This window comes from Clarias gariepinus, chromosome 13 (assembly GCF_024256425.1).
Source record: "Clarias gariepinus isolate MV-2021 ecotype Netherlands chromosome 13, CGAR_prim_01v2, whole genome shotgun sequence".
Classification (NCBI taxonomy): Eukaryota; Metazoa; Chordata; class Actinopteri; order Siluriformes; family Clariidae; genus Clarias; species Clarias gariepinus.
Window position 1 is genome coordinate 31,824,589 of NC_071112.1, and position 16,024 is coordinate 31,840,612.

General features: G+C 41.5%; 1 protein-coding gene across 4 annotated transcripts; it reads right to left on the bottom strand.

Annotated features, from left to right (window-relative positions):
* Window positions 1-111: 111 nt before the first annotated feature.
* Window positions 112-15,968, bottom strand: kdm1a (lysine (K)-specific demethylase 1a). Of its 4 annotated transcripts, none has more exons than XM_053510069.1 (21): window positions 15,889-15,968; window positions 11,359-11,658; window positions 10,869-11,037; window positions 9,702-9,835; window positions 9,258-9,336; window positions 8,988-9,080; window positions 8,796-8,902; window positions 7,873-7,954; window positions 7,657-7,751; window positions 7,178-7,195; window positions 6,935-7,077; window positions 6,070-6,160; window positions 5,852-5,986; window positions 5,547-5,620; window positions 5,291-5,402; window positions 5,070-5,202; window positions 4,354-4,541; window positions 3,396-3,510; window positions 3,120-3,247; window positions 1,648-1,794; window positions 112-974 (listed from the first exon to the last, which is right to left on the bottom strand). In XM_053510069.1, the coding sequence occupies exons 2-21, from the start codon at window positions 11,632-11,634 to the stop codon at window positions 789-791; spliced, it is 2,505 nt and encodes an 834-aa protein (XP_053366044.1). In that variant the 5' UTR covers window positions 11,635-11,658; window positions 15,889-15,968; the 3' UTR covers window positions 112-788. The 4 variants fall into 4 exon arrangements, with proteins under 4 accessions (XP_053366044.1, XP_053366043.1, XP_053366042.1 ...); XM_053510068.1 differs by lacking the exon at window positions 15,889-15,968 and adding an exon at window positions 13,393-13,429 and having other exon boundaries at window positions 10,869-11,034; XM_053510067.1 differs by lacking the exon at window positions 15,889-15,968 and adding an exon at window positions 13,393-13,429.
* Window positions 15,969-16,024: the final 56 nt, after the last annotated feature.

The window sequence follows — 16,024 nt, forward strand, 5'->3', positions numbered from 1 at the left end:
AAGCTTCAGGAATCCCGCAGATTTCGACTGGGAATCTTTGCAAAACCTTGTTTTAAATTTGTGGTGTATCCAGGCTGTAAGATAGTGTGCATGTGCTCTGTTTTTGAGAGAGAGAGAGTGTGTGTGTGTGTGTGTGTGTGTTCAAGAGATGGGTGTGTTCACCAGGAAGTCCACTAGCTGTACTTTTAATCCTCAGTCAAACAGATTACGGTGGTGTGTGCGTGTTTGTGTGTGTGTTTGTGTGTGTGTTTGCCAAGTTCAAGCTGCAGCATGTATTTATGTGCGCGTTTGTGTGCTTTGCAGTTTGTCCAGGAACGAGCTGTAAAGCACACAAACGAACGAGGTAACAATTATTCCTGAAAATTCGTGGTAAATTCCAGGAAATTCTCCGAAGTGAAATGCGGCGACTCCTCCTGCGATGACGCTTTTCCACCGCTGACCATCAGGAAGAGGTAGAGCTTCCTTTAAACTCCAGCTTCCTTTTGGAGATCAGTAATTTTGCGCGCGCACAAACATTTTTTTTTTAAGTTCAATACAGGTGATAGGTTCCATACTTTCTCACTTCCATTTATTCTTTCTTTTTCTCTTTCTTTCTGTCGGTACTTAAACACTCTGTGGGATAGTGTGGGATGGTTCTGCTCTGGGCTAAAGGTGGGTGTGTGTGTGTGTGTGTGTCAAGATCTATATAAACTGGACAAGAGGATGTATACACATGAGCTCCTACATGCTAGATGAGGCTTGTGTGTGTGTGTGTGTGTGTGTGTATATATATATACACATATGTGTGTCTACACACTGGGAGAGGGCTGGGGGTTGGCAGCGGGCGTGTTCTGCCGCGGCACTGTGTACATGGCGCCTAGGAATTGATCGGCGATGCGTCCTGCCTCCCTGAGGCCGCTCAGCAGTGCTCCGTGTACCGTCGCCGGATAGTTCCGGATCGTGTGCTCTCCGGCGAAGAAGAGACGAGGAACGGGCTGCAGAGCACACAAACATACAATTGAAACCACACACACACACACACACACAATATACACTACCATATATAGGCAACAGGCTCCAGCTCATGTGTTCATTATTGGCCTGGTTACATCATTCACGAGACTTTACAACTCACTACCTAAGAATGAAAATATTAAGAAGTTCTGTCGAAGTAAAGTCCTGCAACAAGTCTTTACTTGTCCATGTTTAATTTCATAACATTCCCAACCCAAAACATACCAATTACATCCCCTGTCCATTCATAGCACACTTGTGTGTGTGTGTGTGTGTGTGTGACTGTGATTCTAGCATTTAAACCAAATTGTTACAATGATGGAAAACAATCGTTACACACTTTTGCTCACTTGTTTTCTGCTGCATTACAAAAATAGCTAGAAATGATCAATAAAGCTGGCCTACAGTTTTTGCTCTTTTTTCTTAACTCAGTAGATTTGATAAACGATTCAATAAATCATAATTCATATCCAGTTCAGCAGCTTTATGATTTGATTCCGATTCAATCCAATATGATTGAGTTTAATATGACGTGATGTTTCCTAATTATGACTGTACAAAGCTGCTTTGATAACTGCATTATAAAAGTATGATCTGAGAACAGAGCGTGGTGTGTGCGTGAGAGACAGAGAGAGAACACTGTGTGTGTCTCACCTGTGAGGCCCCGGGTATGGCAGGTCCGGGCGTGATCGGCTGAGCCATGAGGTCATAGTCGTTGCCGGAGGACCCGGCCGCCACGTAAGAGTACGAGCCACGAGCCCAGGGGTCTGCACGCCATCGCGTCACCACCGTCTCCTTTGGCTGCCATGGCAACACACAAACCCCTCATATCAATTACACTGTTATTCTTGGAACAGATCCAAAGTACCCGTGTGTGTGTGTGCGTGTGTGTGTAAATGGTACAGCTGGCTGTTTTGCTCTCCTGAGCCCATTATGCTGGGTCGGACATTTCCTCTCTTTCTGCTGGGAGATCAGGCAATAAAGCCTGCAGCACTGAGAGATTTTCTACTCGTTATTTACTTACGTTATACACTTACACTTTAAATATATATATATATATATATATATAAAAATGAAATATTTTGTCTGTACACTGGTGAGAACTCACTCTTGCAATGAGATCTTTATGTTTCATACACTGGAGGACCAGAAACCAGTCTCAGAAATATTTCTGTCTGTCTGTCCAGCCAGATTTTATCGCATCACTATGCAAAACTTTCTGGAAAAAATTTACTAAAACTTTCGCAGTACTTAAAGATATCTGCCTGTAGTTTAACCTGCACCATAAATCAAATCAAAATGTTATAAACAGTTATGTGTCTGATTTAATAATCTACTTTAAAATAAGGGAAGGCAAGTTTATTTGTATAGCACATTACATACACAATGGTAATTCAAAGTGCGCTACAGCTATTTTACAAATAATCTACTAATGCGCTACTGTCTCAATGTAAACAAACACCTGCACCAATAGATATTAATTAGAAAAGATAAACTGAATATTTTTACTGCGAATAGTTCATATTTTTATGCTAAAGTGGTATAAGTGAATTTTAACACGCTGAAGTGGTTTTAAGACAAAACTTCATCTTTATCCTTTGATCTACTTTTTCCATTTCTCATCTGTGATTCACTCTCCGATTACCGAACAGGGAGTGTATTTGTCTGAGCACCAAAGAAGGACAACTTAGTGTAAACAAGGTGTAAGATGCTCAACCTTACAGAATGGGATTTCTTTGTATTAATAAGTTAGACAGAGAGTTCTGCTGTACAGAGAGACACACAGACATGTACGTGGGCTTCAACCTCAAATAATAATAATAATAATATCACTGATTACATTAAAGATCAGCAGATTATTATTAGCTTTAACCTTTTAACTATTTCTACAAACTCTCTTTGTCAGTGACGAGTATTTACGCTACACACACTGCACAAAAAAAATAAAGGGAACACTTAGTCCTGGTTTGACTTGAAACATGCATACACATACGAAAGGCGTTCACGTCAAACTGGGACTAAGTGTTCCCTTTATTGTGAGCAGTATATATCTAAATATCTGTCTTTATAAAATTCTGTACACTATTTGTAGTACATAATTTGTAGCCCACGTCAATGTTGCTCACCTGAGGAACCGCACTACTCCCGAAGATTCCCTTGAGGATTGCTAGGCAACGGCCCACGATGACATCGTCGCTGATGTTCTCCATAATGCCTGCAGCCTCTCCGGCCATCAGCGCCAGCAGGATGGGGGCTAACGGGAACAAAGATCAATCAGCCTCTGACAGTTGCACAGGGATGGCTTAGGATGGGCGGAGGCAGAACCAGGCACTTTAAATTTGTTAAACTTATGAATGTTTAATAAATATAATGATAGCCATCTTTTTCGTTGTTATACAGACCTTTGTAAAGGTTCCAGAAGAGGAAGAGCTCTCCACGGCTGGCTGTGGTGCTACCTACATGACCGAACAGGTTCACACTCGGGTCCCAAAACACACGGTCGAAACACAGCACCACCTACAGGCAGGCGAGTCACCATACATGAGTAACATGTATCACATCGATATATCACAAGAACCCATAAGACATAAATATAGTTGCAAGCAACGATAAGCGGGCCCAAGCACCTTGCGCTATCCGCCCTGTCCCACACCTAGGGCAGAGACTCTCAGGCAACCTCATGGCAGCAGATTCCAATGCTGTCTGCCAATCTTTATGACTTTTTTTTTTTTTTTTATAACCCTGATTACCCAGAATTCCTGAAAACCCTAAACCCTTAGAGTACCTAATAACCAGAGGACATTTAGTCTGCATGTTTGTGGACGTCCTAGGCACCCCCCCAGTCTGCCCTAGCCCTGTTGCAGTTTCCCCTCGTTGTGCCCCCCTGTGACCATGAGGCAGACTGTAAGACTATACAGAAGGCTGGTTGTGGTGCACTGCACCCTCTGCTGGTCCCAGAGGAACAACAGCAGCAGGATGTTGCGTAATACTGCAGTATTTCTGTTGCTGTTAAGAGAGAGAGAGATTCACTGCAGTGTGTGATAGCACGCACATACAGGAGGACAGAAGGGGGGGTGGGGGTGCTGAAATCAAAAACACACACACACACTCTCTTTCCGGCCCGGAGGTAACCTTGTTCCAAGGCCACTGAATTGTTGTGGTGTTTAAAAATGCTACACTTGAAGCTCAACTTAATGGATTAGTGACCTGAATTCCTCCTCCACCGTCAGGGCTGAAATTCGAAAACATCGGTTTTGCTTCCAAAAAGGAGAAACGCTCAGGTTTCAGTGGGACGTTACAGAATATATTGGATCCGCTGGCCACTTTAACATAAACACGTGTACACCTGCTCATACACACCTTATTGAGGTTGCCGAAGCCCATCCTCTGGATAGCAGAGCTCTTCCACTCAGGGAGCGGAGGCACAAACTGTACTGCGGGTGGCTGCTGCTTCATCACTCCCAGGGGAAGCGTGCACAGCACTGCGTCACATTTATAGATAAACGTCTGCGTAGTCGAGCGCGTGTTCACGGCGATCACCTCACAGCCTGGGAAAGAGAGTGCGACAAAAGGAGAAGTGAAAACGTGTTACATCTCCTGGAGAGTAAAAATCCTGCAGACCCATGAAAATGGGACATTTACGTCTATAAATGGAGATGGGGAATTGTTCATTCAGTTATGAACCGCAATTATTTTCTGTATGATTCACCTATCGCTACACAGACTCTAAAATTAATTTTTTTTTTCTAAAAACAATTTTTTAAAATTATAATTTTAATCAAAAACCCACTGGTGATACACACTTACACCAGCCTCAAAACACTGCAAGCGCTAATTAGTTGCAAAAACAAAAATAGTGCCGGTGTTAGAAGCCACTCAACCGAAGTTTGAGACTTTTGGAGGCATTTGAGGCGGTAAAACGTTTATGTTTTTTTTATAATCCTACAGGTGGCGCACTCTGAACTGTTTACACATTTTTATCCTGTGTGGTAAGAGTGAACGGCCAACATGTTGGCTGCAACATTAAACACAGAGCAAATTAGATGTAATTTCAATCAAGTGGTGCAGGGACTCACCTGAGGAGGTGTAGCGCACCTGACGCACGGCCGTGTTCAGCTTAATGTCCAATCCCTCAGCCAGAGCCACTGGAACACACGAGTAGCCGTTTCTCACAGTCAGGTGACTCCCTGTGAACTCAAAATCATCATCCTGCACACACACACACACACAGTTAGAAAGGGAAAGCGGGACCAAACATGCGTCACATAACCATATGCACGCACACACACACAGCTACCTGATCCCAGTGTTTGAGAGAGAGAGTAGACAAAGGTGTGGCGTTGGCAAACTCCAGGTTTGCAAAGTGCCAGTCCAGAATCTGTCTGTCTCTTGATGACAGATACACATCACTGAGAGAAAGATAGACAGAAACATCAATGAGAAATAGCACGAGAGTGAGAGTAAGAAGAACTGTATGATCATGTCTATATACATGATTAAAAAGATAAGGTAAACACTTAGGTGTGTGTGTGTGTGTGTGTGTGTGTGTGTACCTGGGTGGATTTGCCTCCAGTTCCTGCAATCTCTCCTCAAGTTTTACCTGCTGCTCAGCCAATGCATCATATTCCTAAAAAACATAAACACACACACACACTATAATACTTAATGTGTTAGCAGTAACACATTCGCATTATAACCAACAACGTTCTGTTTTAAAAGGGAGGAAACGAATGCTGATTTGATTTAGATAATAATTAATTTTAAAATATTTAATGATCCCAGGTCTGTATTACTAAATGTGATTAGTTTAAGTGTGTGTGTGTGTGTGTGTGTGTGTGTGTGTGTTAGCATGCGAGACCTTGCAGAGGGCAGTAAGATCGCGGTGTTTGCTCTTGACCAGGAACTCGGCCGTGATGTCCCTTGGAGGCTTCACTTCACTCGCCTCCTTGTACTGTTGATGGAGCTCCTTCACCTTCTCCTTAGTGGACACCAGCTGACAAACAACCATCAGCAGTTAATAACGCATTCTAGTACACGTACACACACCCGTGCATGTAGAGTTGTGTTTTATTGTACCTTGTTAAGGAGCTCTTTGAGCTCTTCTTGCGTCTTTACGATCTTCTTCCAGTGCTCGATCTGCTCGTCCTTCACGTGTTTCTCCTGCAGCCTGGACGAACATAAGGTTACGAGCTTATGAGACCTTCTCTGACTTTTATAGTATATTGGACAGAATCAGGCCATGTCCACATGTAGCTGGGTGTCTTTTAAAATGGAGATTTTTCTCTGCTGTTTCAGACTTTCGTCCACATGGAAACGCAGTTTTAGCTCGATAAAAACTGAGCTTTTGGAAAACTCTATCCAAAGTGAAGATTTTCCAAAACTCTGTGTTCAGTGGTTGTTGTGTGGACAGGGGGAAACGGAGATTTGGACTTGTTGTAACGTCACCTTGTGTGCCGATGATGCCACTGTCTGTGTGCTCATCTCACTGAAATGAAGTCAGCTTTGTTTATGAGGATATTTTGTGTAATAGTGGACTTCACTTACTAGACTTTTTACACGCGTGTACATGCAAGTACAGTTACTTAAACATTACGCATACAAACAGAGGTGCCTGAATGTACTACGAAGCGCACTGCTGCTACATACAAAACTCTTACAACGCACAGACCCCGCAGACAGCGACGCCAGTTTTGGACGAGATACGTTGAACTTCTATATGGTAATGGAACAGGTTATGAAGTTTTGTCTAGGCTTCTGATTGGCCCCCTGTTAATTAGAGACGCTCCTGATAGCGCCTAACCGGGCATTTTGCAGTTTCGTGTAAACAGATTCATAAAAAAAAAAACTAAGTAGAAAAATCCAGTTTTAAAAAAAAAAAACACTGAAAAACGCTGAACTGATCCGATCCGCCTCACTGCTGATGTACAGGCGTCACACTTACTGTATCACCACTTCCAAGGCTTGGCCGAGAGACACCGGTTTGTTGTTGAGGAAGTTGAAGTCGAGCTGGTGGCTGAGGTAGGACGTGGCCTCCAGAAGCCTGTTAAACTCTTGCTCCACCATCTCATCCTTCTCCTTAGGAACCTACAAACAAACCAAAAAAGGAGATTATAACGTGGGCACGACCGCAACGATGCGAAGATCGGAAACAGATGCTGAAATAAGCAGTGAATTAAATACTCACGCTTGTGCATCGCTCTCCCTGTTGGGTTTGGTGGGGGGGAGGAAAGAAAACGTAAATAAACAGAGAGCACATGGCAACACAAGGAAACAAGATAAATAACAAAACAACACAACTCTGGTATTAACATGCCTGATTACGCTTATAAACTCATAAAACTCTTCCTGGAGCTGAAGCAGGCTCTCTCTCTCTAATCTAATCTAATCACGTTTGTGTGTCGAGCTTAGGCTCTCCCAGAATGAAACTGTGGAATGTTGTTCTAAGACTAACCATTTCCTGTACAGTACGGGTCTGGAGCCTTAATGCTAAAACGCATCTCACTCTCAAAGCAGCTAGAGGTGACGTACAGCATGAAAAATTATAATACATTTTGCAAAGAATGCAATTAGGCAGATCTAAATGCATAAGCGCGGTATAAACATCCATCCATCCATCTGTGTGTGTGTGTGTGTGTGTGTGTGTGTGTGTGTGTGTGTGCTTACAGCCTGGCCGTTGGCCTCATAAAGCGGGCACTTCTGTTTAATCTTGGCCAGCTCCATATTCACCTGCTTACTGATAACGGCCATAGGGTTTCCACCTGAGCGAAAACAGAAGAAAGGGAACAAGAACTTTGGTTACATTGTTTCCTGAAATGTTTTGAATTTGTAACAGTTTCTAATTCAAACACAGTATTTCCTGTATAAGGTGTTGAGCCTCACCTAGGCCTGTTACCACCATGGCTCCCAGGTCCGCCACATAATTGCCTTTACGAAAGGTGGCCACTCGTCCTCCAACACGGTCCTGTGAAGCGACGAAAATGATTTTTAAAACTTAATGCGTCACAGAGCAGTATAAACTATCTAAACAATTTAGAAGCAACACTTTGGTTTAAATTCCTGTGTCAGTTTTTTTTTTTACTTGATATCAAACAGATTTCAAAACGAATACATGAAGGTTTTTCTTCAATTTTATCAAATTCACTGCTCGTTTATGTGAATTATATTAAATGTTAAAATAATTAAGAACCTCACAATGAGCTGCATAAAACAGCATCCCAGCTACAAAAACTAGAGTAATGTAATCTAGATAATTGTGCAATAGAGAGCGATCTAAAGCATCGTGACATGCCCGTTAGGGCACCGTGTAACTTTTACTTTAAAATCATTTTGAATAGTGTTGTCTGGTTTACTCAGGCATTAATACAAATATATTCATTTAATTTGTTTAGACAGAAAGATCAGTCAGTGAATATTTTTCTCATGTAGGTAAAATTTCTTCTAAAAAAGCAATTCGCAAGCAACAATTTGTAGGCAAACAGTGCTATTTCTTTAACCTGGAATAAAAATCAGGTCCGGACCTTTGAATATTAAGTTTAAGAAGCCCTGCTGTAGAAAAAAAACAAAACAGGTAGAGAATATAGGATCCTGGGTGTTTAGGATAAGCAGATTTTCTTTCAGGGAGAAAAAGGAACTGACTAAAGAATTAGGGAAAAAAAAATCCTAAAGCCTTTAGCATTAAGATCTCAGACAGGATACATTTCAGAGATAACTTAAAGCAGTCTATAGCATTTAAACACTAAAATCTGATATACAGGGAGGAGTTGAAGTGTACACATGATGTGCAGTATGTGTGCTTCCCTCACCCTGGCTTCCAGCACAGTGACGTCCATGCCGAAGCTCTGCAGTTGCCTTGCAGCCGCCAGACCGGACACTCCTCCACCAATCACAATCACCTTCCCTGTTTTCTTACCTACACACACACACACACGGCGCGTCAGATTTGACATTTCCACACCAACCACCTTCTGTTCCTAATTGAAAGACTGCCCGCTTACTTGGGAGAGGTTTGACTCTCTTGTAGATGCCGAAGTTGATGAGGCCATGCCGCTCCAGGTAGCTGTGGATTCTGTGGACGAGGACAGCATCACCTGTGAGTGAAGAAAAAAAAAGGGCACACATTTCAGTCACAGCTCCACTAAGACAAATGAACAGGACTTCAGACGTTCACTGTGACCTCATGTATTAAACATAAGTCAAAATTACTTCTTTTAAATAGTCAATGTGGCACTCGTCTGATACGACAAGTCCCAGTCTAACGATCTTACTGTTGTAAGGTGCCTCCAGCTGTTGCACCGTAGACTCGAACGTGAGCTGGATCTTTGGGTTATCCAACCAGAGCTGAAGCTGGATAGAAAGAGGAGAGAAAAACTCAATTAGTCGCACTTATCCAACCGGCTGCTAAGCATTCAAAGGAGGTTGTTAGTCAGAGACGCAACCAAGACACTCTCTCACTTCGCAGCCCTGAAAATACAGTATGTTCTACATTTAGTGGAAGTCAAACCCATCCATCACTCTGAGAACACAGTGACTACAGTGAAGCATGGTGGTGGTAGCATTATCATGTTTTGGGAATGCATGACATCATGTAAGATTGGGAAACTGGTTAAGGTTGAGAGATGGATACAGAGCAATCAAAGAAAAATGCATTTCAGTGTGAAATAGACGACCAATTAAATGCTGTACAGTTATTGTTTTCCCGTGGGACTTACCGTGCGGTTCCTGATGTACAGGAAGACCTTCTGTGTCTGCTGTGGCCCGCTGATGATGTCAGGGAAACACGCTGCTTCCTGTGATGTCATTCGGTCATGTGGGAGGCGACTCTGAAAGGCTGCGCCCTCTAACCCTGACAAAAATGCCAAACCAGTAGCGAGAAAAAAAAGGAAAAAATAATCACAACCAGCCACACAGTCTCACTGTGAGATAGTAAAAGTATTCACACCGTACATGAAGACAACGTTTCTAAACGAATGATTATCTGTTACAATCTAAACAACAAACAACTATTCGTTTTTACATCATTTTCCAAAGAAACCTTTAACAGAAATTTCTTCTGCCTTGAAATACTATTGTGTTGAATAAAATAAAAGACCGACTTGCACCTTCTAGTTTCCTCCTATAAATATCAAATACCACCAACAATGTTTTTAATGTGCTTATTATTATTATTATTATTACTACTATGAGTCTAGTTCCGTTATTGAACGCTCAGGAGCAAGCCAAGGGCAACGGTTTTATAATTATGATTTATACGCATCTCCTTACACTTTTTTTAACTCTGACATTTTGATAAATCTTTCATTCTGTAAAGCTGCTTCCAAACAATAACCATTGTTAAAAGTGTTATATAAATAAAACTGATTTGAACTATGCAAAAAACAATTATCTCTCTACTTTTCTCTGTCTTCCTTTAAGAAACACAGCAATATTGCAAATTGTGTTTACAAACTTTAAATATCCAAATAATATCAAACATGTTTAAAGCATCTCAAAGATAAAATAAGGTTGTGTTTAACAGACAAAACCTAAAGTATATACACATAACTTAGCATTTTAAATCAATAATCGGTTGTATGAGAGAGAGATATGATCAGTTGTGGACATTTGAATAATCTGCACATATAGTTTATTAAACCAAGAGCTTAATTAAGTAATGCGTGTTCTCAATTTATTAATCTGCGGGTGGGGTGTTAAAGTCCCCCCCACCGGAGCAGAACCTGCAGTGATGCGCGCTTCCTGAACGGTCCGGGAAGTCTTCTATCCTGACCGAGGTGTTTCCCACAAACAAATACAACTCTCAATATGACTATAAAGTCCTGATCGACGTTTTAATGCAACATAACGGTGAAGGCTAAGCCGAGTGGTTAAGCTCTTCTCACCCGAGGGTTCCTCTGGCTCACTGTCATTCTCCTCCTCCACAGGCGGTGCAGGGGGAGGGACCACCTGCTTTCGCTCTTTTTCTGCCTTAGCGTTCCTCTCCTCCTCCGAGTAGTACTCGTCCTCCGAGAGGTTCGCCAGGCTCTCGTCCATCTCCCTGTACTCCACCTGCAGCATGGGTCACATGCACAATCTCCCTTAAAACCGGCTCGCGCACACGGAACATGCACACACGATCTCCCACCGCGAGCACGGAAACATACATTACAGTAATGTCTGTGTTTTAACGCTATTTATGCACGCTTTACCTTCATTCATATGCAATTAATAAACACCATAGGAGACCATGTGACTTGGTGTTACTCAAAATCCTGCAAACTTCAAAACATTTGTAATATTTCACATTCCTCACAATAAAACTGACATAACACGCCTTGTACTATTCAACACACGAGCGTCTCAGCACTAGTGATAAAAACTTTAGGTGTTCACTTTGGCTCTCTTGCGGCGGCTGGTCCTGCGGCCCTCGGCCGAGTCCTGATCCGCCCCTGCCGAACCGGGTAGGTGAGGCAGAGGCGCCCCGCTCGCGTCTCCGCTCGGAGACGCCCTTTCTTTCTTTTTTACGTCCGCTGAAGAGGCGGTGGAGCCGGGCGCCGCCCCCGACTGGGAGCTCGCCGAGGTCTCCAGGGCCCGATCGGCCCCGCTCCCTCCCGATGAGGAAGAGGATGACGAAGAGGAAGAGCCTGGGTCCTTCTTATTCGACAGCATGATGGAGGAAGACAGAGGCCTCTCCTGATACAAAGGGGAACAAAAGACAGAAATATGATTTTTTTTTAAATAATAAAAAATAATAATAAAACAAACAACAGCAAGTGAGATGAGGTGTGTGAGAGATGCCAGATGACCGTGTGACATGAGATGGACAGCAGCACCCACGGAAATGAAACTCGCAGGGTAGAGCTACCATGTTGCTGTAACCTTCACCAGACCCATACTGAGCTCAACACACTGCTTTCATTCTTTTTTTTTCTGACCAGTGCAACATGTGCTAAACTTTAACCCTGATTTAAACAATTTTTTAAGCAATCGCTTTTCTCCAGAAATTGAGGATGCAAACCTTACCATGAGATATTAATTTTATCTAAACAACCATTTTTATCTAAACAACAATGTTTAGGCAGGCCTAAACAAAATAATATTCTTTTTTAAGAATATATATTTTTTTCTCTTTTTGAAAATGCTTTTCCAGGTAGTGTGTGTGTGTGTGTGTGTGTGTGTGTGTGTGTGTGCGCGCGCGCGCGTGCGTGCGTGTGTAGTTACAAAAATGCAAAGATTGTAGGATTCTCACTGACACGCGAGCTAAAAGATATCTTTTAACAAGGAAATCACGGAATAAAAACATGACAAGTATCATCCCAATTCGTATTTGTAAGTCTGTAGGCTTTTCAGTGAAGAGTGGAGGAAAATGTCTGAACCAGACAGAGACAAAATCCCAGAGGAGAACCTGTAAAACAGGAAATTACTGCCGGACTTACAAATGCAAATTTAGTTCTGCCTACAAAGGGCTTAAGGGAAATGAATGCTTATGTGACTATTAATAAATCAAAGAGGCTATTCAGGTCTAGCTAGTGTTTGTTTTCTTTTGATACGTAAAAAAATGAAAAATAAAAATAAAATACAGCGACTGCGTGTTTAGCTTTTCCTTTTACACGATAAGGTAACGTCACACCCACATGTCTGAAATACATGATTGTAAAAAATTGTCTCTCTGTATGCTGAAGAACTACAATTTCCATTCACTGAAACTAAAGAGAGCAATTTCACTCCTATAAACACAAGCTTTGCCAAAGTTGGAAGAACTCGAGTGGCCAGAACAGAGCTTTGATCTTAACCCCCACTGAACACCTCTGGGATAAGCCTATTAGTGCAATCAAAAGGCTGTCGGGGCAATAACTCCACACTAATGCTAGTTGTTTAGTGATCGGGTGTCAACATACTTTTGTACATATCGCAGTTCTGGGCGATTTGACTTCAAATCAATATCACGATTAACTGTGCAGCACTACGACATGTCTGCAACAGTTAAAAAGTTCCTTTGACTTCCAGGATGCTGATTTGTAGCTGGTTATAAGCCCGTACAATGCACGCTGATGAGAAATAATGACTATGGAAAAATGAAAGTGAGCACTGTGCAGTGTGTGTGTGTGTGTGTCTGTGGATGCTGTGACTCATCCATTTTCAAAAAACAAAAAAAATAACAATAAAAAAATTCATTCAGATGAAAACGCTATACACTGAATTAGAGCGCCCCCTTGTGTCGACACAAGCACTTAATCCCTTAAACACAACCTAAGCCATTACTTTACATTAGTAATTAAAAAAAAAAAAGACAACATTTAAACTTAACAACATGTCCCTGGTGTGACAGAACAGAAACACAGATGGTGTGTAAATGTGCTGGAGGATGGCTGTAATGATGGCAAATTCACAACAAGTGCACATTACAGTAACCTTGTTTTGTTTTACCCATTTCTCGGTGCACCGGGAAATATCCATTCACTCACTGGGGAATAAAGGCAGAATGAGAGAGAGAGAGAAAGGTGAGGATGCAACTGGAGCAAGGAAGCATTGGGAGGTACAACAATATCACTCTCAGGAAGATAAAATCCTTTTCTCTTTAACAGGATCATATAAAAACCTTAACAATATGAAAAGTTAAGAAAGGTGAGATTAGGGGCGGAGTCAGCAGCATACACATTTCTAGACATTTGTAATCATAAGTATAACATTTAATAAATCAGGTTTAATTCAGACAAACGTGCAGGTCTTTGAAACAAATGGCTCATGACCTTCTGTGTGTGTGTGTAGATGTGTAAATCCTTAATTTAGATTTAATTCAGAAGGTATTTACCTAAGGCATCTATTTTCCTCTTAGTGTCATTGTTAGTAGATATAAATTATTTACCATCCCAGTAAAATGAGGTAAGAGTCAGGACTTGATTCCGTACGTTGCCGTTTCACTTTTCTAAGTTATAATGGTGTTACGTACGTGAAAGCCCACAGCGTTCAAGATCGCCGTGCCTCGCTGATTATTAAACCTTCCTAAAACACCGAAACGATATATCAAACTGTTTTTTTTAAGAAACTGCTTGTTTCAGCTTCGTTACTGACATGTTATGAATCTAAATGTTAACTTTTATCCACTTCCTATTTATTTGATTTGTATTTACTGAATTTCACATTAGATTATTTGTACTTATTTAAATGTAAGCATGTCGTTAAAAAAGGCCTCAGTAAAATCAGTTAAAAATACTACAGTCTACACAAACATGTAATTAGTTAACAGGCCAATCTTCCCAGGATAAAATATCACAGATGCATTTACACCGATCAGCCATAACATCATTACTGTTATATGTAAATGTAAATACTAAATTATCTTTAGCTTACTTGCACATACATATACCTTTGAAATAATGTTTTCTTCCCTCTTTTTATATTTTTATATTTATATGTTTATGTTAAGTTGGGGAACACGGGTCTAAGAATTTCATTACAGTAATGATGCCTTATTGTTATCTGTATATGACAATAAAACTTGAAACTTGACCACCTGTGTGATATTAGATAATTCATGTTTTGCCACCAGAACAGCCCTGACCCATCAGTTCACATACTACACTAGACCTCTGTGTGTGTGTGTGTGTGTGTGTGTGTGTGTGTGTGTGTGTGTTATCTGGCATCAAGCAGATCATTTAAACCATGAGAACGGATCGTTCTTGTTCTTCCAGCACACCCCACAGAAGCTCGATCGGATTGAGATCTGGAGAATGCGAAGGCCGAGCCAACACCTCGAACCCACTGTGATGTTCCTCAACCTTTTTTTTTTTTGCATTTGTGTTTCAGGGCGCATTATCCTACTAAAAGCTCCGACATTTCGTGCTCAAATCCTCACACCTGCCTATCTTTCCTGTTTCCAACAAAACAACTTAAGGGACAACATGCTGCCACTCCCCCACCACGTCCAGGTGCCATCATAACGAGATTATCAATGTATATTCATTTCTCCCGTCATAACGTTATATTGCTGATCGGTGTATATGGATCAGAGAAGCACTGGGTCAGAGCGGACATCGTGGCATCTGACGACAGAATCATTTACAAGAGACGGAATTCCAAAATACTTCGATGGAAAAGTCACGGTGAGGTCTAAAGACAAAAAAAATCACGTCTTGGCTCAAGAGAAGGGAAAAGAAATCTTCCAGCGTGAGCAACTCGGCGTTTAATTGGACAAAAACGCAATTAGTACAGGATGAGTCAGCAATAAAACAGGCCGGATGAGCTACATTTTAATAAATAGAGAAAAAGACCACATTGATATCAGCCCCAGGACCAAAACAAACCTTAACCTTATTACAGGCATGACAGTAACTGAAATTAAAACCTCATTCATGTCAAATGCTGGGACAAATAAATGACTAAATCAGGTGTGCAGTATTTTTACCCTTCTTAGTGCATATTTATCGCATAAAGAAGATAATCTAACGGGTTAGAGATAACAACATACGTCTTAACAGGCTAGTTCTCCAGTTAGCGAAGCTGCTATACAATACAACACAATGAGCACACTAGCCAGAGAGTTTATTTTTAATCCCACTCGCATTTATTCCAAGTCTCTCCTGCTCCTTCCTGATTGGTGAGTTCTAATCCAGCTCCTGTGTTCTGATTCGCTAATAGAACACGCAATCGTAAAAAAGGGGCGGGACTCATCTGGAATACGGGTATGTTTCGAAAAAACAATCAGCCGCAACAGCGTTAGCTAGCTAGCTCATTTTAGCTTAGCTATAATTGCGCCTCGAGCAGTTTGGGTTAAAAAAAAACAACAACGGTGGCGCTCTAGCAAACAGTAAGACGAAATCGAAACACAGCATATAATACTTGAATATAAATATTCAGAGTTAAGAAATTTAATTTGATTAACACCAATTTGTAGAAAGATATAAATATATTTATATTATTTACCTCTTGTTAGCTACCGTCCGGCACAAAGGAAGCAGATGTGTGAGTGCAGCTGAGGAAACGGCCAATAGGCGGGACAAACGGCTCGCTCGCTTTTCATTGGTCGAGAGTTCCATCAATCAAATCTGAGCCCACGTTT